The sequence below is a fragment of the Zingiber officinale genome, chromosome 3B (genome assembly GCF_018446385.1).
Source record: "Zingiber officinale cultivar Zhangliang chromosome 3B, Zo_v1.1, whole genome shotgun sequence".
Classification (NCBI taxonomy): Eukaryota; Viridiplantae; Streptophyta; class Magnoliopsida; order Zingiberales; family Zingiberaceae; genus Zingiber; species Zingiber officinale.
The window spans coordinates 126,085,337-126,106,740 of record NC_055991.1 but is presented as its reverse complement, the minus strand read 5'-3'; the positions used below and the strand labels follow the sequence as shown (position 1 = coordinate 126,106,740).

Below are 21,404 nucleotides of genomic sequence, written 5' to 3'. Positions count from 1 at the left end.
TATGTGTAACTGCGTGGTTGTGTTTATTCTTGTTCCAACCGAGTGGATTAATTAAATAACTGCGTGGTTGTGTATATATTCCAGCCATATGTGGATGATATATTTTGTATGTATATATGTTTTAGATTGTCACCGGTACAGGGGAGATGTTGTCGGATTTTTGTCTGGCAGAGACTCTTCTGGAGGCGTGAAAAAATCATTATCATTAAGCCCTTGAGAGAAGGTGCTTACCAAGATCTCCGTGGTGGCTGAAGGGACATAATAACCACTTGGTTGAACCTTTTAATATAAGCTCTAATGGATTCTTTTGGACCTTGCTTGATAGAAAAGTGACTCCACAGAGTTTTATGATATCTTCAATTACTAAAAAATGATGTAAGAATACATTGCCGAAATACTTGAAGCGATGAATAGAATTTTATGGTAGTCGCTTGTGTTGGAACCGGTTAGCCAATTAGAAGGGGGGTTAAATAGTCCCTGCACAAAATAAAACAATACTCTTCTCGGATTTTAAAGTAACACTTGCATAAATAATTAAAAGCAATAAACTAAAAGGAAAATGCACAGGAGTTCACTTGGTTGCAACCGGGGAGATTGTTAATCCAAGGAAGTTGAAGCGTAATAGGTATCTCCTTCAGGCGGAGAAGCCTCTTATAGCATTTAAGCGCAGAAAAATAAGAAGTTAAACTAACAATGGAAGCATACAAGTGTTGTGTTCAGAATTGCTTGTGTGTTGTCTAGCTTCTAAACTAAGGTTGTATTTACAACCTTGGTCAGGGTGCCTGGAAGGGTTTTAGGCGTCTGGAAGGGTTACAGGCGCCTTGAGTGGGATAAAACTTTATTCCTAATGCAACGGTCAACGCCCACGTCAATCTTGATAAGTTTTCGATTCCAAGCGCCCAGAAGGGTTTCAGGCGCTTGGACTGGTCTAGGTGCCCCCAATCCGAGCACCCCGGACTGGTCCATGCACCCCGAGTGGAAAAGTCAATAGCGTTGACTTTTCCCGCCCGGGTCTTCTGCTCCGGTTCCATTCACCTCGGCCCGGGTCTTTCACTCCAGCTCTGCTCACTTAGGTGATCTCGACCATCCGGAATAGCGCTCACCTGAACCCAACTTCCGGCCTTCTCTATCAGGCTTCCGCTCCGGCTTCTCGTCCCTCGGAATCGTCACGTTCTTCCTTCTCGTCCGCTAGCATACTCATCCGCAACACTTCATCCCTCGGACGCACCAAGCCTGTCGGCTCTCTCCCGTGTCGACCTTCTCGCCAGCTGCGTCTCTTGCTCCTCGAGCAATCTTCCGCTCCGGCTTCTCGTCCCTCGGAAATACCGCACGCTCCCTTCTCGTCCGCCGGTGTACACTTCCGCAGCGCCTCATACCTCAGACACACCGAGCCCGTCGGCTCTGTCCCGTGTCGTCCTTCTCACTAGCTGCGTCTTCCGCTCGACTTCCTGTGCTTCTAAGTTTCTGCATACTTAGACACAAGGTTAAATACCACAGGACCTAACTTAAATTTTTTGATCACATCAAAATAACGTTGGGGTTCTAACAGCTTAAACCACCTTTGAGCTGCTCCTCCAAACATGGTAAGAAACATCCGGCACTTGACACCATCAGTAAACTGTTGAAGGAGCGACGCATGCTCAAATTTAAGAAGATAATCCTTGAAATCAGTTGTCCCCAAGTATTCTCCAACATTTAAATTCTGATAATATTTTGGTAAAGGATCATCCAGTACTCGCTGAGAAAATAGAGTGATAATCCTTTCTAGAGAACTATCACTGACTACAACATTCCTCTTTCACTTTTCTCGTACAGGGGTTTCTCCAGAAGATACCTGGAGAATTGCTTTTGGTCCTCCTTCTTCCAAAGGTGTCCGAAAATAGGCTTTGGGGTGTAAAGTGGGAGAAAGAGAGATAGAGGGCAAACGAACCTGATCTCCCCCTTCGATTCCCCTTCCCCTATGCTGAGAAGTTATGGACACCACCAGATGTGGTGCCATAGGCAGAGTACCACCAGTATTAGCTTGTTGATGTTGCTGTAATGCTCTATATACCCTAGCGTTGATGAATAATTCCAGATTTTCTTGCGATATAGTGATAGTATTGAGTTTTCCAGCTTCCTCCATCTTTGTAGCTTCAGATCCAAGTGAATAGTTCCTACAGATGGTGTCAAATTTGATCCTATCTGAAATCTGCAAAGACGTGCGCTGGCTCTAGTGAACGATGCTCCTCGCTGAAGATAACCTCCTGAAGATCTAAAAGAAGTCCTCCTCAATCCTACACACAGCGAGACAAACCAGCAAAGCATTAGTGACCTAAGACCGGGGTGGAGATCCCTAGCTAAGCCCTCCAACGCTTAAGTCAGTTTCTCTTTCCAAATGTGGAAGAAGCAGAAGAAGAAGAATAGTATCTAAAGTGAAATAGAGTTTAGATGCTAGAACTTGCGTACCTTGCCAACGAAGAGGATCCCCTTTTTATACCACCTCATTTGATCTCCATAGTCATGAGATGGCCCCCAGTTTGTTAGAGTTTGTTAGGAGATGATGTCATCTAATAATATATTTAAGGAATCTTTTTTGTACCCCAGATGTACCTCTTTTGTCGTTTATGACTTATGAGACACGTCATCATAACTCAAGAAGCTTCTAGAAGATGTTTCCTGCCAATTCTACTAAGTTGTCATATCTCGACTGATCGCTTAGGTCTGCTATATATTAGAAATACCTGTTGTTAAATATGTCTCGGCCGGTCATTTGAGTCGGTCGTTATATTATTAGAATACTTTCTGCTGTACATGTTTCGACCAGTCGTTTAGGCCGGTTGCATATATGAGATTATCCTCTATTAAGTGTGTCTCGGCAGGTCGCTCAAGTCGGTTGCAGATATGAGAATATAATCTGTTGAATATGTCTCGACCGGTTGTTTAAGCCGGTTGTAGATATGTGTTCATGGGTACCTGCTTATTAAGAATCATACATAAAACTATATGCCTTTATGCTTGGGCAGACTTTGTCTGACTAAGAATGTACGAACACGTGGGTGCTCGCTCGGCCCTCGATCGGACAGTAACATGCTGAGACTATTAAGGCTAAATGCCTTTATGCTCGGGCGGGCTTTACCTGGCCCATCATGTACGAGCACGTGGGTACTCGATCGGCATTTGGTCGGTCGATATTGTACCATCAACCATATACTAGGCTGAATGTCTTTACGCTCGAGCGAGCTTTGCCCGGTCAAGCGTATACAAGTGCACGGGCACTCGCTCGGTCTTTGGTCGATTGGTATTGTACTGAAAATCAAATATAAGGCTAAATACCTTTATGCTCGAGTGGGCTTTGCCCGACTGATCATGTACGAGCACGTGGGTGCTCGCTCGCCCTTTGGTTGGCCGGTATGGTACATCAACCATATACAAGGCTGAACGTCTTTACGCTCGAGCATGCTTTGCCCGGTCTAGCATATACGAGTGCACGGGCGCTCGCTCGGCCTTTGGTCGGCCGGTATTGTATTGAAAACCAAATATAAGGCTAAATGCCTTTACGCTCAGGCAGGCTTTGCCCGGCTGATCATGTACGAATACGTGGGTGCTCGCTCGGCCTTTGGTCGGCCGATAACATGCTGAGAATATTATATAAGGCTAAATGTCTTTAAGCTCGGGTGGTCTTTACCTGGTTGAGCATATGTGAGTGCACAGGCGCTCGCCTGGTCTTCACTCAACTGGCTATATATCTTTCGCATCTTTCTCGACCTTAACCCCTCCTTTACTAACCAGGTCGACCTATCAGAACCCATATCAGCCCATATAACTGTCTCCCTCTCAAACTACCTAATAAAACAAGGTTTTAATTTTTTTTATTATTATTATTAAATAGAAAACTTTTACGAACAAACTGTTCATCCGTTTCTTTGTCGCACCCTCCTCGCAGCATGAACAACCACAACCGTGGTTACCAACCACGATAGCCAACCGACGACATACTGGGGTAGTCGCCGGCCCTTTCCAGCGTCGAACGTTGGTCACCTTTGGCCCGCGTGGTCACCAGCATCTGCTTGCTTAGAAACAGCGAGAGGCGGCCATGGCCAACTCGCCGGCCACGGGCGCATCTCTGGCCAACTATAATGCTTTCTCCTGCCCTAGAAAACTACCTCTAGCATGAAACTGGTCACCAGTTGCCCACTATTGGTCATCGGTGCTCACGATGAGCAAAAAACTCCAGAAGCAGAGTTCGACGCGTTCCTTTTTCGATGGAAGTTGCGATGCTGTCGCAATTTTTCCAACCAGATGCAACACTATTCATAGTTGTCGGGAGCATAGTGACGAAAATCACAATGATAAAATAAAATAGCAACATGATATAAGAAACAAAACCGAGATTAAATTGCAGTTTCCCTAAGAATGTTTCCCTAAGAATTTGGAATAGAAGGTTCGGATACCACTTTATAGTAAAATGGGTTGAGAAATCTCAACTTAAAATTTAAACTCTATTCGATTCTTAAGAAATTATAAATTGAATAGAAAAATTACGAAAGCGTACTAGAATCCATAGTATGCGATCGATTTTGGACAAGATTTTCAATTTGTAGGTTTCCTTAGGATTCAGAGAGTTTTGTCAATAGGGAACAAAACATAATCATCATCTGCAAACTAAGACCGTAACTCTTATTTATAAAAACCTAAATGTACTTATTTCTAATTTAACCCCTCAACAAATTAGAAATTGCACATGGTATCCACATTATTATATTCATAATAATTAAACTCTTAAGTCATATTTCTTAATTATAAATTTGATCATATTAAATTATGACTTATTTAATTGATGATATATTTATAATTATAATTATAATTATGACTCTAAAATTCTAATAATAGGAGCCTCAACAGTGCGAGGTGGCAGCATCGACTTATATTTAGGTGGGTGTGAATTTCAAACCTAAGATTTTGATAGCAACTTATAAGGTTACAATTACCAACTAAGCACTCAAATTTAGTGGATGAGGTCAAACCCAAGACCTTGATGATAACGCTTAAAGTCAATATGCACTTAGCTAGTTGGGACCCATACCTTGCTAGAGACCAATTATGACTTCCATATAAAAACCGATTCAAAGGAGTCTTCATGAATCATGTATACACTGCTAATATTTCTGGAGCTAGCCATTAAATTAATATATAATTGAAAATTTAGATATAAACAAAAAGTCCAATTTAAAATATTTTGACATTCTTTTGAATGGGAAAAGCCAAAAATAAAACTGATTCTAATTGTGAGAATATAATTTTTTATCGGCATAGTTGATGACAATAATTCAACAAGTGAGACAATTTCGTTGCGTTATCATCATCATCGATCAGTCCACTGGAAATTTTGAGGACTTACAAGTCATGCCAAGAGAAAGTGGACTTGATAGACACTGCCACAAACTCCAAATTGGAAATACTTTCCAATGTTGACATGGTGGAAATACATGTTTGAAAGAGTCAAATGGGTGAAATTTCATGTAGATGGAGGATGAGTCGTTCGGTCCGGTCAAACCGAGCTCTGTTGCCGGAGGATGAGTCAGATCGGTTGGTCCAAGTTCTTGAAGTTGGACCGAGTAAAACGGGTTGAATTCATCATTTGACATCAATTAGTCAAACTGTTTATTGTCCAGAGAAGTTGGACAGTCTTTTCTTAAAACTTAGAAATGCAAAGCCTAAAAAATAAAAAATATTTTTTTTTCATAAAAACATGATACAGGATCATGTTTGATTAAGGACGACAATGCATGGCAACTCACTATCCTTCTCTACCATTCTGTTGTGCTAACTACTGAAAATCACTAAAGTTGCATGCTCAAAGAGTCAAAGTCTCACTGAATAACCTCTATTTATACCATCGTATTCTCTATTCAGGCAAAGGACAACTGCAATTGTAATACCCGATTCTGAGATTCTAATTAAATATGATTTAAAAAATTAGATAATACTATTTATATCATCAAACTGTATCTTTTTTTCAGAAATTCAAATTTAAGAACTTCAAAATTAAATGTGTTTGGCTTGGAGAAATCTGAGGATGGATGATCTCCTGAGAAATTTTTCAGAATGCGTGCGAGTGAGAACAAAACACGCTGAAAAGATCTTCGGTGATCTATAGAACTAGTCGTCAATCTGATGAATAATTTTGATGATGTATCCAGTTCAATCCGGATGGGATCCATCCGGACTGGGGCATTACAGCAATAGGATAAAATATGATTGTCCTAGATCGTTAAAATAATGATTTCACCTTTTATTCTAAAATTATTCCTTGTCTTTCCCTTTTTCTATGTATCAAAAATCTGAGTCGGATCCGATTGAGTATTTTCTAACCAATCATATTCACCTCTATTGTAAATTTATAAATTGTTTATTAATTAGTTTTTATTTTTTTTATTGTTGATATTTATTATTTTCTCATCTAGAAGATATTGTTGAATAGAATTTTTTTTATCCACATTTTGTGCGGTGATAATTAAAATTAAAGAAAAAAATGGACGATCCACCCACCATAGCTAGTTTTGTATATTACCTATAAAAAATGTATTCATTTTCGAATTAATCAAATCATGTATCCTTTCTATTTTTTTTCCTTATAATATCCTTTTTCCCACTTAATGTTCATTTAGAAAAAACTTAAAACTACTTTATTCTTTCTCAAAAAAATATCTAATCTCCTCTTTTATCGTCGTCTAAGAGTTCACTTACAAAGTAAGCTAATGGCTTACTATAAAAGTATTTCTTGGTCTTGGTGATAGTCTCACGGTAATAGTTCTAACTCGCGTGAGAATCATATATTTCTAGATAAAACTCAATATTTAGGAGAGTAAGTCATGAGGGTGCTCCATAAGTGAACTTTTCAATAGAGATGAAAGAGGATATTATGGTTTTCTTATGTGATTGAGAGTTTTTTCTTTATATATATATTTATTTATTGTGTAATAGGTAAAATTAACTATAGTGTTTGGCAAATCGAAAAAAAAACAGAACATGTTTAATTGAGACAACAAATATCTAATTGGTGGCATTTTAAAATTATAAAAAAAAAATTGAACCGATAGAAATGAGAGGTGGAGCCAAAATAGGTCTGAACTAACTCAAACGGGACTTGCAATTCCGCATGGGTCCCACACGATAGCGTGTGGGCCACAGGTAGTTAGGTATCCAATTTTTTTAAAAAAAAAAACTGCATAATTAATTACTTTAATAGTCTTATTCATGGAAGAATTCGATATATAGACTCCAATGTTGCTTCCCTGCTTCGCTTGGAGAGACGGCAATAACAACAGAGCTCAAGTGATCGATAGCAAGGAGAAAGGCGAAAAGAATGGAGAGAGGTGAGTGGCGGATCGATTTACCGGGTTTCCGATTTCATCCCACTGAGGAGGAGCTGTTGGATTTCTACCTGAGGCAGATGGTTCATGGCAGGAAGCTCAATTTCGACATCATCGGCACTCTCAATATCTACCTTCATGAGCCATGGGAACTTCCAGGTATGCTATTCGAACACCATCCTTTAAGTTTGCATTCTTGTGAATTTCTTCTGTTTTTTTTTATTAAAAAAAATGTTTGGGTTACTGATCAGGAATGGCGAAGATAGGGGAGAGGGAGTGGTTCTTCTTCGTGCCGAGGGACCGCCGGAGCAGCAACGGCGGCCGGCCCAACCGGACGACGGAGTGCGGGTTTTGGAAGGCAACCGGATCCGACCGGTCGATCCGGAGAGCAGCCGAGCCTCGGCACGTCCTCGGGGTGAAGAAGACGCTAGTGTTCTACCGCGGACGCGCCCCGCGAGGCACCAAGACAGATTGGGTCATGAACGAGTACCGGATGCCGGAGAGTAGCACCGGATCCGCCGGCGACATCCCTGTCAAGGTAACAGAAACTACTGACACGCACCACCATAAACCATTTAACAAACCATCACCACATTCCGATTACTCAAACTTTCAATTGCGGTGCAGGGGGACGTGGTGCTGTGCAAGGTCTACAGGAAAGCCACATCTCTGAAGGAACTGGAGCAGAGAGCCAAAATGGAGGACGAGAAGGCGTCGCCAGCCCATATATCAACGGCTACCACAGACAACACGTCCAACTACGACCAAGAAAACCAGCTGCGCAGCCCGCTGGTGCCGTTTCATAATTTAGATGCCAAGGAGATGAAAGAAGAGGCGGCTAAAGATTCGGAGGCCACTTCACCGTCATCCTCGTTACTTCCCTTGACGTCAGTCGTCCGGCCGGTGATGCTGCCAGAGCTCCAGGTTCCGAAGATGGACCTGGAGTGGATGCAGGACCCCTTCTTGACGCAGCTGCGGAGTCCATGGATGGACCTGTGGTCTCCCAATTTCGCCAATATCCTGAACTACTAGTTCTCCAACCGTCCTGTCGTCCCAATAAAATTGTATCACTAAATACAACTTCAAAACATGTACAACTTGAGTTCAAAATGTTAGAATTGTAATATCTCATACATGAACTAAAACTAAAGGATACATCCGTAACAATAACAAGATCTAGTCATTATCAATCTCTCAAGTACAATAGAAAATCGAAACAATAGCTAACAACGAGTGACCCAAATCCATCGCAATGTTATCATTCTTATCACCGGAGATCCCACGAAAGCAACGGATATCTTCCACAGAATTGAGCCGGTGAACACCACGTTCCTTCTCAAGAGGAGAGAAGAATTGAGCCGGTGAACACCACGTTCCTTCTCAAGAGGAGAGAAGAATTGAGAGGTAGAGAGCTAAATTCGACATGCCCTAATGTAAGAGGTAGAGAGCTAAATTCAACATGCCCTAATTAAATTAATCTCTTCCTTTATATACCTAACCCAACCTATAGACTTCACTGTTAATAAACTAGATTATTGGATCTATACATTAAATTCATGTTCATTTAATCCAAATACTCTTTATATGCATTGAATCATTAGATTATTTAATTGGATTTAATTATTTTAATGATAATTAATTGTGTTAATTAAATGTAAGTCCACCTTATGAAAAATAAATGTGGAATCAATTGGATTTAGTCTAATTGTATGGACTTAATCCCACACATAATGCCTCTGAAATTTTATTATCTCTGTGATAATAATCAAACTGAACATTTACAGCATACAAATCCAATATGTATTCCATCACTAACCAATTATGGTGTCTGAATAACCATTTTAACTTTCCACCAATTCTTTTCAGTCTATGTGCATGTATCAAGATCACCATCAAAGATCTCATTAACACTTCACCTTGGCCTGCAAATCTCACAAAAATCATCTATCAAGTTCAGTTTCAGTGAAGATCTTCGCGAAGATAAATCACTCCCTATATCAAATTCCAATGGGAATTTTGTGCTGAGTCTGTCTTCTGCTCTCCACAAAGCTCAAGCAGCTCGCCATAAGCTTTCACTGAACTAGCTGAGAAGTGTTCCATGGCTTCAAAGACATTCTTCAATCCTGATTCCAGACTACCTACTACTTCTGCAGTAGTATTATGAGCATCATCAGGCTTTTGATGAGGTGGTGTGGTGATCTGACCAGGGACTAATGCAAGTTTCTTCCTTAGAGATTTCACTTCCTTGTGCATTGCCCTTCTCTTTTTCTCAATGACCCTAAGCAATTTCTCTCTATCTCTGACTGCGATCATCCGATCATTCTGATCTACAGCCAGCCGCTCCCACAGCTGGTGCAATGAATCGGCAAAGGTCAGCAAGGAGTTGGTCACCTCGCACTCGGAAGCCCTGTCCATGGCCTGTGACCAGTAGTTGCAGATGACAAAAACAGGCGGCGCGCCAATTCTGGTTGGAGAGGGAGCCGTTTCAGCATGCTCATGAGGAAGACAAAGTAGGAGCCAACCATTCAAGGCTTTGGCAAAGTTCCTCTGGGCATTAATCGATGCGGGCAAGTTGCTACTCCACTTATGCATCTCCATTTCCAACTGCAGTATTTCATCAGCATTGGCACTGCTAAGCTTTCCACTCGAGACGATGAAATCAAGTCCTTTGACTTCGGCAATCGCTTGGCAATGCACTTGATGACACTTAAGCAAAAGGCTCCACATTCTCACCAAACTGCCACAAACATACTTTTACCTCTTAAAAACGCATCTGGAAGATCAAATTTAAGGTTACAGGCGCGGATTGTGCAAAGAAAACAGTAGTGGCATACCCTAGAACAAGTTCAGTGACTTGTGGCCACAGTTCTTCATCCCGAACTGCATCAATCTTCTTCGAAACCGTTGTGACAACCTGAATTGCTATCTCAATTTCCATTGATAGCTTGTCGATCCAACTTCGAGTGGTATCGATCCTGTGAGCTTCAGCAGCCTTTTCAACTAAGTGCCTCAGTTCCTTGTTGCTCTTGCTAAGCAACAGTCTCATTCTCTCTTCACTCTGCAAAGGTACAAATGCGATCCAGGTTAGGAGAAACTACCGTGAAAGATAATGAACTCGTAGATTAAAACTCGCCTTGACTTCGTTGTAAAGCTTCTTCTCCCAAACATACAGTTTCTGCAATATGGAAGCAAGGCCCATGGATCCTTTTACACTATCATCTATAGAATTTAATGGAGTAAGCAATCCTGTTAAAAGAACAAGAAAGCATACGAGGAGGTCTCTTTACCATCATGGGGAGATTGTTTTGAGTGAAGCTGGTGATTTGCCATCTCCAACAGTTCGGAGAGCTTTCTGAAGCTCTTGGATGCCCTTTGAAACTGCGCTTTAATGGCATTAGCAACCTCTAAAGCATTCCGTGTATTATTGGAGGCTGCGGCGTTCCTCTGTTCCATGGCCACCACATTCTTATCGATCACCGATGTATCAGAATTCGAGCTCCGACCGGCCTTTGACAGTTGCCGACATGATCTTCTCGATTCATCCTCTCGCGCCGAGGATGCACGAATGGATGTGTATGCTCCGTTTTTGGTGGCCGAAGAGGAGACAGCTGTAGAGCTCAAGTTGCTATAGGTGGCTTCCTGGACCATCTTCTGCTCCATGTCCACCTCTTCGAGGTCGGGGATCCCTTCCTCGTGCCTCACCTCGCCGGAATTTCGGCTAGGAGTGTACCCATGACCGTATATGTCAGTCGAGAAAGGGTTCAGAAGATCCCAAGTGGATATCCTCGGTGGTGAAGGAGGAGGCGCTCTAGAGGAGGAAGAACCTCTCGAAACCAGCGGCGGCATTGTCTCGGAAGCCGGGTTGGGGTTGAAAGATCCGCCCATTGAGCCGTAATAACCAGGGGGGAAGGGAAAAGGGTGGTTTTCTTGGGAAGTGAAACCGGAGTAAGGATCAAAGTAGTCAACTTGGAGGGTCTCATAGCTCGGCGGCCGCTGCTCGTAGGCGACAGAGTAAGGCGCCGGCTGTCTGCGTGCGTAATAGATGCTTTCAAAGCTAGGAACGTGACGGAATGGTCCTTCGTAGGGGTGTTGATGGTGGAAATAGTAACCATCGTCGACGACGCCCTCGTACTCGTCATCGGAGTCCAAAGTATCGAACTTGATGGGAGCGCTGGGGTTGGAGCGGCGGGCAGAGGAAACAGCGGGAGCAGGCGGTGGTGGACTAGGCTCCGACTCGCGGCGGGAAGGAACGGAAAGAACAGGGGAGGAGGAGGAGGAGGAAGAAGAAGAGGAAGGGGGCAGCAGGAGGAGAAAACGGTGGAGGGCAACGGAAACGGAGAGGAGGCAGTCGGAGTAGGCGGCGTGGGCGCTCGCGAGGGCGTTTCGATGGCGAATGGCGGCGGCGAGTATGTCAGCCCGGCCGTGGCAGAGCACCACGGCCCTCTGCTCCTCCACCTTCGACTCTGAGCAACCCATGCATGCAGTATTAATACCACTAGGCGGCAACAACTCTTCTTCCTCTTCTACTGCGAGCAGTACTGCTCTGATCTCATGTTCTTTCACTGCAACAGCAGATCGGGAAGGACGGAGACAGAATCTTTTAGCATGATTTGTTTCCGAGGATTATAGAAGAGAGAGAGAGAGGGAGGAGAGTGAAGGCAGTGGGCAGACTGCAGAGGAGAGTATTAAATCAGGGAGAAAGTAGCGAACTGGAGGGAAGAAAAAATAATATAAAAAATAATAATCTTATCATTATTATTATAATAAATAAATAAAGGAAAGGAAAACAAGGTTTTTGGAATTATGACCTTTTTTTAAAAAAAAAATCTTGGGGTAAAACCTTTTGAATGGTTTCGTTAACAGGGAAAGTATTTAATTGTCTTTAGTTCCTGTTGCAAATGAGTCTGAATGCAGCGTGTATATATATATATTTTTTTTGATGAAATGTATAATTTTTTTATTATCTAACATTGGTTAATCATCTTTACTTGGTGATCCATTATGTTTGTGACCCATTATGAGGGGAGTGGGGCTAAAAATGCAAAAGATCCTTGTGATTCTACTATCAAGTGGGAGTGGTTTTCTCCTACATGACACCTCCTTTGCAGGGTTAAAAAAAACAAGATGAGATGGATATGTTCGTTTCTTAAGGTCTGCTGTAGTTCCATGTTCTCCGAGTTTTGTCTTCTTTTTTTGGCACATTGCTTTTCCTCCCATAATCTCCAATTGGTAAGCCCTCTCTTTTGACACCAAGTATTAATATTTAGGACCACTTTTTGTCCTCCTCGTGGTTTTGTTTGGAGTTTTGAATTGTCTAATCGTTTTTTTTTGTTTTTGTTGTGTGTGTCTTTGCCACCTTGACTCGATGCTTGACCGACTTGCTTAGCATAGATGACCTTGTCCAACTCCATTTGGGAGTTACAATACTTAAGGTTATAAATGAGTCAAGTCTTATAGTGTTTAAATTTATTTAATAAGATAATTGAGTCATGCTAAATCGAGCCTAGCTAAAGTGAATTAAGCTATTAAAATGATTATTTAAGTTTAGCTTAGTTTTTTTAATAAATTGAGTTTGGTTTGAGTTTAGTTTGTTTAGTTGTTATTGAGCTCTTAATTTAAGCTTGTTTGATTATTTGAAATTTTTACATTTTAAATTTATTTAGTTAATTATTGATTTTGATAATATAAATTTATTTATTTGTTTTAAAATTTTATTTATTTAGCATGTTATTAAGAATTTTATTAATGAACATTATTTATGAACATGGTTCACAAACGTTGTTTATGAACATTAACAAATTGAACATATATATTCAAACTTGTTCATTTAATTTCAACAAATTATTTAAACTTATTCATTTAATTGATCTTGAACTTATTAAATGAATATAAATAAATTCTTATCATCAAATTGAATATCCAATTTGTTCAAAAATGTTTGACTTATTTATAACCATAACTCCTCAGTAATTCGTATGGACTATATTGTCCTTAAAAGGGGTGGGAGAGGCAATGCTTTGTTGCTCACCTATTGCCTCCAGTGTTAACCAAGAGGTATTAGACTTCTTTAAAGAAGTCTCACCTTAAACAAACTGATCCTAGAGGAGGTGGTGGTGGTGGTTCTCTTTGATGTCTTATAAGTGTACTTTTTATCCTTAGTTAAGTGGAGAGTTGACATGATAAATTTGTGGAAAAGGAGGATACATCGGTCTGCTTGATGCAAGAGAAGGAGCCGTTCTTATTTTCTCTGTTTACTACGTCCCAAATCAAGCTGTCTGCTGAACTGAATCGAACCTCACATGCATAAACAACTTAAAAACTTTTTATTTCATCCAATGAACTGAAATAATAGAATCGAGCGACCATTGGATTTAGTTTTGCAGCATCTTTCTGGGGATCGCAGAAGGAATCAGAGTAGAAAGGGAGGATGCACCTCGAGTCTTTAAATCCCAAGAACACCCTGTTCGTTGCTCTCTCCTCTTTTACTTTATTCCAAATAGGCATTATAAAAACAATGGCGGCTGCATTTGATCGACGGGCCATTTGATTCCTGCACCGCAGGCTCAATTTGATTTCTTTTCCTATTTTAAATATTTTCTTAGGATTTTATTTTGGCAACATCATGCATATTGTCGTAATGTTAGAATTGTTTGACTGTGTTTAAACAACAAAATGAAACGAAGTCTTCATCAATTAATCGCAGTAGAGATAAGCAGCATATGGTCCACTCATTAACTATAGTTAAGAGAGCACCATACATATATAAACTGGACGAGATCATATATATGCATGATTAAAAGTATAGTACTAAATGAATATAACCAATTAGTTTAACATCAAAATAAGGATTATAACTTAATTAGTTTGAATCAGATACAACGAATGTGGTTCAATTGTAGCATCATTACAATTTTTCCCAATCAGTTCTCTTCCTTTCCTTCATCTTCTCAAATAGCCAAGTAGATCACGAGAACACAAGAGTGTGTAGAAGTAGAGAAATCACCTTAGCATACCTTCACAAGAGCGATCACAAGCTCTGCTTTCATGGACATGGAAAGAGCTCAAGGAGTTTGGCATTCTTGATATTGAATACAAAAGGTAGCAAGAAGGAAAGTAAGATTATGTTTTGTGGGATGATCAAGTGGCGATTTAATTTTAATTTCTATTTCCAAATGCATTGCGATTGGCTGTGAATGCAAGAACCAGAGCCTATCAATCATAGTGGAAAGAAAACAGTACGAGGCCAAACTATAAATTGGCAAAACAAAACATTAATCTATTTTATACAAATATAATAGAACTACACGAAATATGATTCTGTGTTATATTTAAATGCCAACACTCAAAGAGTACATGTCATCAAAAGGAGTCAAAACAATTTAAAAAAACACAAAACATTAACATGATTAAAGGGTTTACCTGACAAATTTCTCAAATTACAAATCTAACTTTCACTTTTATAAGTCACCTTATCTTCTTTCTCCAAATTTACCTATACTTCCATAAATTTGAATTTTATTTATTCTATTTTTAGGCTCAAAACTGTCATTTACAATAAATAAAAATATCATTGAATTTAAGAAAAATATAGAAAATCTTCAAGTAAAAATATAAAAATAACCTTAAGCCTTAAGGAGCTAGAGTCCAATGATGCTAGGAAGTCACTAAATTTTGTTTCTTGTATGTGCCGAGTGTTAGAAGAAACTTAGTGCCTGAGAATTGTTTAACAAACACATGTTTAAAGTTACACTAGACAAGATTAGTGATGAGTGTTGGGGGATCGGTGGCCGGCTTGAAGGGAGGTTGGATAGACGGCACCCCCAAATGCTCGCTTCCTACGTATTTGTTAGCACAGCGGAATACAAACAATACAAATACAAATACGAAAGCTAAAGACTAAGAATGAGAAAGACAAGCAAACCAATTGACACGTTCGTTTACGTGGTTCGGAGATAACTTGCTCCTACTTCACGGCGTGTCCGTAAGGTGGACGATCCCTCAATCCGTCGGTGGATTAATCCCCGGAAGATCTCCGGCTAGCTCAAACCTCCTTGTGGGTGGAGAAATCTCACCACAAACTCACCAAGACCTCTTGGACACAAGGGAAACTCTTGAGCACTTGTAGACTACTAATTAGACCTTAACCAAGTCTAATTTCGTCAGAGATAACCAAGCTTCCAAGCCTTGGTTATATAGGCCGCGGGTTGAAAACCCCGCCTACCAGTCGACTGCCAAAACATGCAGTCGACTGCCCTCTGTGGAAATTCGACCGTTACATCCCAACGGCTTGATTCCACACTGCCAGTCGACTGCCCCAGTCGACTGCTACAGTAATGCTACAGTACTGCTACAGTAAAACCCTAAAACTAGGATTTTACTCCGAGTACAATCTCTCATGCACTCGTACCCTCACCCTTATGACTCATTTGACGCTTCCTTTTGCAGCTTTGACCTCTTGCCTTCAAACCTACTTCTTTTGGCTCTCGTCCATCGGATGCATTCAAGCCCGCGGCCCGTCCCCAATGTCATCCTTCGTGTATGCCTCGAAGTCGCTTCCATCGGCCCTTGTCCTCGCTGCCTTGTCCACGGTCCCTCGGATGCTCCATCCTTCACCGGACCCGAAGCCATCAACCTGAGTCACATGTGTATCCTGCAAACCTGCACAACTCAAATACATATATCAAATACAAGGGTGAACCTAACTTAAACCCTTTGCCCAAACACCAAAACACATGGTCCCGCGGACCATTGGGATTGCTCCAACAATGAGTACTGTTGGAACCCCAAGGTGTTTTGATGTGATCAAACAAGCTAAGTTAGGTCCTGCGTTTGTTTAACCCTTGTGTCTAAGTGTGCAGGAGCTTAGGAACACAGGAAGTCGAGCGGAAGACGCGGCTAGCGAGAAGGACGACACGGGAGAGAGCCGACGGGCTCGGTGCGTCCGAGGGACGAGGTGTCCGCGGAAGAGTACACCGGTGGACGAGAAAAGCGTGCGCGGCGCTCGAGGGACGAGAAACCGGGAAGGAAGACTGAGCCCTATTCCAGAAGGCCGAGATCACCCAAGCTAACGGAGCCGGAGCGAACAGACCCGGACCGAAACGAGCTAAACCGGAGTAGTAGAATCGGACCACAAAAAGTCAACAAAGTTGACTTAAGGGGTCCGGGCGCCCCGGGCACTATTGAGGGTCCGAGCGCCCGGAGCTGACTTTTGACCAGGATCGCGTCAAACGCGATCTGATCGTTCGGGATAGAATTTTATCCCCTCCAGGGCGCCCGGAACTCCTTCCAGGCGCCCGGACCAGTACTATAAATATAGTACTGGTCTGCACATTCAGTTTAACTCACTTGTAATCAATTCTTTCTCTGCTTTCAGTTGTGTTCTTTTCATTTGTGCTGTCAACGTTGTAAAGAGGCTTCTCCGCCTAGAGGAGATCATAGTGCGCTTACTTTCCTTGGATTAGCAATCCTCTGATTGCAAACCAAGTAAATCTCTGGTGTATGATTTCTTTACTTAGTCTCTACTTTTTATTACAAGTGTTTATGTTATATAGTTGAAATCCGAGAAAGGTTCGAGTTTAATTTTGTAGGGCAATTCACCCCTCCCCTCTTGCCGGCCTCCAAAGGGACCAACAAGTGGTATCAGAGCGAGGGCGCTTCAGGAGGACTAACCGCCGATCGAAGCAACAAGATGGCCGGACCAAGCATCGTCCCACCAAAATTCGAGGGGAACTTCGTAGACTGGAAGCGTCGTATGGAGGTATTCCTAAAAACAGATTTTGAAATTCGATTTATTATGAAATATGGTTTTGTAGCTCCAATAGATAAAGATGGAAAAGAAAAAGAAGAAAGCGATTGGACAAAGAAGGAGCAGAATGAGACGGTAGCAAACAGCCGTGCGGAACATCACCTGCTGAGCGTGTTACCGCCTCAAGAGGTCAACCGCATCGGAAACTATTTATCTGCTAAAGAACTTTGGGAGAAGTTCTTGGAACTCCACGAAGGCACGTCCGAAGAAAAGCTCGCTAGAAGGGACATCCTCCGCAACAAACTGATGAACATCCATCTGGAGAAAGGTGAGAAAGTAGCTGGTTTACACGCAAAGGTAAAAGAACTAGTTACTGGTCTCGAGAACCTCGGTGAAACGGTAACAAACCGGGACACTATACGATACGCGCTCAACGCGTTTCCAAGAACTCCGGAATGGACATCAATCGTCGACGCCTACTACATCTCAAAAGACCTGGAGGTAAGCACTTTAGAAGAGTTGATTTCTACTCTTGAATTGCATGAAACCAGGTATGCAGGAACGACAAAGGATACAACCCAGACTATGGCGCTGAACGTAACCCAGAAGGATGAACTCGAGTCAGACTCCGAAGACGATCAAGAAGCATACATGGTAAGAAATTTTAAAAAGTTTTTTAGATCTAATAAATTTAAAATGCAGAATAAAAGGAATCAAAAAGGTGGAAGAAAGGTGCGGTGCTACCAGTGTCAGAAGGAGGGACACCTAAGAGAAGACTGCCCAGAACTCAAAAAGGCCAAAAGGAAGTCTCCCAAGAAACACAACCTAAAAGCAACTTGGGACGACACTTCTTCATCCGAAACAGAAGCTCAAGAATATGCCGGAATAGCACTAATGGCAAGCTACGATAGACAAAGTATATCAGAACCTAGCATCGATGAAGGGGGAGCGACCTCGGATGAAAGCAGTGAAGCAGGGGGAGATTCAGGCTTCAAGTCCGATATGGTAAGTGAGGTATGCCTCTTACCCCCTGATCAGCTTTACTCTGGTATAAAAGCTATGACTAAATCCATGTATAAATTAGAAAATAAAAATGCCAAATTAGAAAATGAAATTTTAGAAACAAAGAGAATTTTGGCAAAATCATGTCTTATAGAAGATTTTGAAAAATTGAAAATTGAAAATGAAAAACTAAAAGAAGAAATAGAAAGATTAAAAAAATCTAATGGTTCAAATATTCCTACTTTTAGAAATTTAAATTGGTATTATAGATTTCATCAAAGTCAAATTAGAAATATATCAAAAATCTATATACCTAGGAAATACTTGGTTAATCCTGTAGGTAGGAACCTTTACTGGATTCCAAAAACCTGTTTAACTTAAAATTAAAGTCAGACTTAGCATTTTCAGAAGGAAATTAAACAACTAATTTCTTTATGAGGCTTTGTCTAAGGAAGTGGTTGTTGCTCCAATAACCAAGAAGGTCTAGTGCCTCGCCACGACCTGGAAGCCAACTATCGAAATGAAAAGTTTAATTGACTAACTGAAAAAGCATTAATTTAAATTACTTAATGCTTTAAAAGAGTTATTCAATTTGTGTTAGAAAATATTTAAAAACTTTCTAACTTAACTTAGAAATTTTTTATTATCTTAGAAATTTTCAAGAAAATTGACTTAGAATTTTTTTAAAGGTTAACTTATTTTTTAAAAATTGCCTTATCATTTTAAAAATTGACTTAGAATTGTTTCTTATGAATATTCACTTAGAAATTTTTTTTGAGAATGCTGAGATAAGTTTTAAACTTAAATTTTTTTTAACACTTATGACTGTTCTTATCTGAAAAATATTTTTTTAAAAGAAAAATTCTGAAGAGTGTCTTTACTAAATATTTTACACTTAAAAGTTCTTGTTTGAATTTACCTTAGACTTGTTTATAACCCCAATTTTTATGTGATCAAAGGGGGAGAAGTATGTTAAGTCTAGGAGGAGGTACTATAATTTTTCAATTAAAAAATACTTGGACTTATTTGAATATAAATTGTTTGTATTGCATATGTTTACCCTAACTTAACTTGGGTTGCTCACATCAAAAAGGGGGAGATTGTTGAAACCCCAAGGTGTTTTGATATGATCAAACAAGCTAAGTTAGGTCCTGCGTTTGTTTAACCCTTGTGTCTAAGTGTGCAGGAGCTTAGGAACACAGGAAGTCGAGCGGAAGACGCGGCTAGCGAGAAGGACGACACGGGAGAGAGCCGACGGGCTCGGTGCGTCCGAGGGACGAGGTGTCCTCGGAAGAGTACACCGGTGGACGAGAAGAGCGTGTGCGGCGCTCGAGGGAGGAGAAACCGGGAAGGAAGGCTGCTCATGGGTTCGGGTGAGCCCTATTCCGGAAGGCCGAGATCACCCAAGCTAACGGAGCCGGAGCGAACAGACCCGGACCGAAGCGAGCTAAACCGGAGTAGTAGAATCGGACAACAAAAAGTCAACAAAGTTGACTTAAGTGGTCCGGGCGCCCGGAGTTGACTTTTGACCAGGATCGCGTCAAACGCGATCCGATCGATGGGATAAATTTTATCCCTCCAGGCGCCCGGACCAGTACTATAAATATAGTACTGGTCTGCACATTCAGTTTAACTCACTTGTAATCAATTCTTTCTGTGCTTTCAGTAGTGTTCTTTTCATTTGTTCTGTCAACGTTGTAAAGAGGCTTCTCCGCCTAGAGGAGATCATAGTGCGCTTACTTTCCTTGGATTAACAATCCTCTGATTGCAAACCAAGTAAATCTCTGGTGTATGATTTCTTTACTTAGTCTCTACTTTTTATTACAAGTGTTTATGTTATATAGTTGAAATCCGAGAAAGGTTCGAGTTTAATTTTGTAGGGCAATTCACCCCTCCCCTCTTGTCGGCCTCCAAAGGGACCAACAAGTACTTTGATCCATTATAATTCAAGAAATGAATCATAAAGAGTGGAAGATGAGCTAATTTCTAGTGTAGATAATTTAAGTATTTCATGTATTAAGAGAAGTTCTAATTTTAGTGGAGAAGAGTTAAATTTAACTTTGTTAACAATTATTCATTTATTTTATTTAATTCTTTACTGATCTAGTGATCTCCCCTTTTTGTCAAGCTCCATAAACGATATTATTATATTTATAATTTAATTCGAACATTTTATATTTTTCAACTTATATAAATAATATAAGAATATAAAATTTAAAGATATGCATGATATTTTTATACGTTTGAATATAAAATTTAAAAACTTATAATCAAACTTTAAATTACATTTTTCGTAAACTTTATTTATGAATATTATTAACAAGTTTAATTCACTAGTGTTAATTAATCTTGTATATTTATTTATTTTTTTACATTTAATATTAAACTTATTCATCAATATATTATCTATTTTATTGCCTAGCTCTAATTTACCTCACACTGATGCTTATGATTTGCACAGTACCCTTTCTATAGAATTTAAAAAAAAAACTTTATCACTGAATATTGCTTATGTAAATCTTTTTCTTACTATTAAATCTATTGATTCAAAGGTGGTCTTTCTTCTTTGGAAGACACCCAAATCTCGCTTGCATATGATGCCCTAAAGTGCTAAGGACCCGAGATTAATAGAGAAAAGAATAACCCTATAAACTCAAATCAACATGAGTCCAAGATTTTAACTTGATCGTTAAAAATCTCAATTAAAATATAGAGATCAAGCAAGAGATTAAAATATAGCCACTTAATGGCAGAAAGAGTCTGTGCGTGCTGTGAAAAAAGGCTAAGCGTGCAGAGAGATGGAACAAAAGGAAGAGAAAAGAAAAACGAATCGAACTCATGCAAAGTCTAAAAAGAATCCGATCACGATATTCTAACAACAATGATTTTAACAGTAGTGGGGAATCAAAGTAAACACAAAGCATATTATATTAATAAAATAAATATATATATAAGTATCAAAAAGAAGCATAAAATGAATCAGTTAAAACCTCACTTCTAAATAAGAATCTTCACCTTCTTAATTAGTTGCTTCTCCTACTCGACGAAGATACACAGAGAATCAACTGTGTCACATGAGTTTAACAAGGAGAACCTTACAGAGCTCAGTTGGCAGGATGACCACCTTCGATTCATCCTCCGTTTTTCTTTAAAAAAAACTCTTCATTTCTCCCTTCAATAAATGTAATTAAATAAAAGAGGGAAAGTTGAAGGTGGACAGAATGCCAATAACCTCTGTAAGAGACCCTTTGATAAACCAACATGACAACACAAACCAGTAATCCCTACAAACTGGTGATGCA

General features: G+C 40.3%; 2 protein-coding genes across 2 annotated transcripts; one reads left to right on the top strand and one right to left on the bottom strand.

Annotated features, from left to right (window-relative positions):
- The first annotated feature begins 7,265 nt into the window (after positions 1–7,265).
- LOC121968588 (NAC domain-containing protein 22-like) lies at positions 7,266–8,481 on the top strand. The gene is made up of 3 exons (XM_042518910.1): positions 7,266–7,514; positions 7,607–7,893; positions 7,983–8,481. Exons 1-3 carry the CDS (start codon positions 7,349–7,351, stop codon positions 8,385–8,387), a joined length of 858 nt encoding a protein of 285 aa, XP_042374844.1. The 5' UTR covers positions 7,266–7,348; the 3' UTR covers positions 8,388–8,481.
- Positions 8,482–9,347: 866 nt separating this feature from the next.
- On the bottom strand, positions 9,348–11,831 carry LOC122055207 (protein ALTERED PHOSPHATE STARVATION RESPONSE 1-like). The gene is made up of 4 exons (XM_042616583.1): positions 10,643–11,831; positions 10,489–10,601; positions 10,190–10,413; positions 9,348–10,092 (listed from the first exon to the last, which is right to left on the bottom strand). The coding sequence occupies exons 1-4, from the start codon at positions 11,829–11,831 to the stop codon at positions 9,348–9,350; spliced, it is 2,271 nt and encodes a 756-aa protein (XP_042472517.1).
- Positions 11,832–21,404: the final 9,573 nt, after the last annotated feature.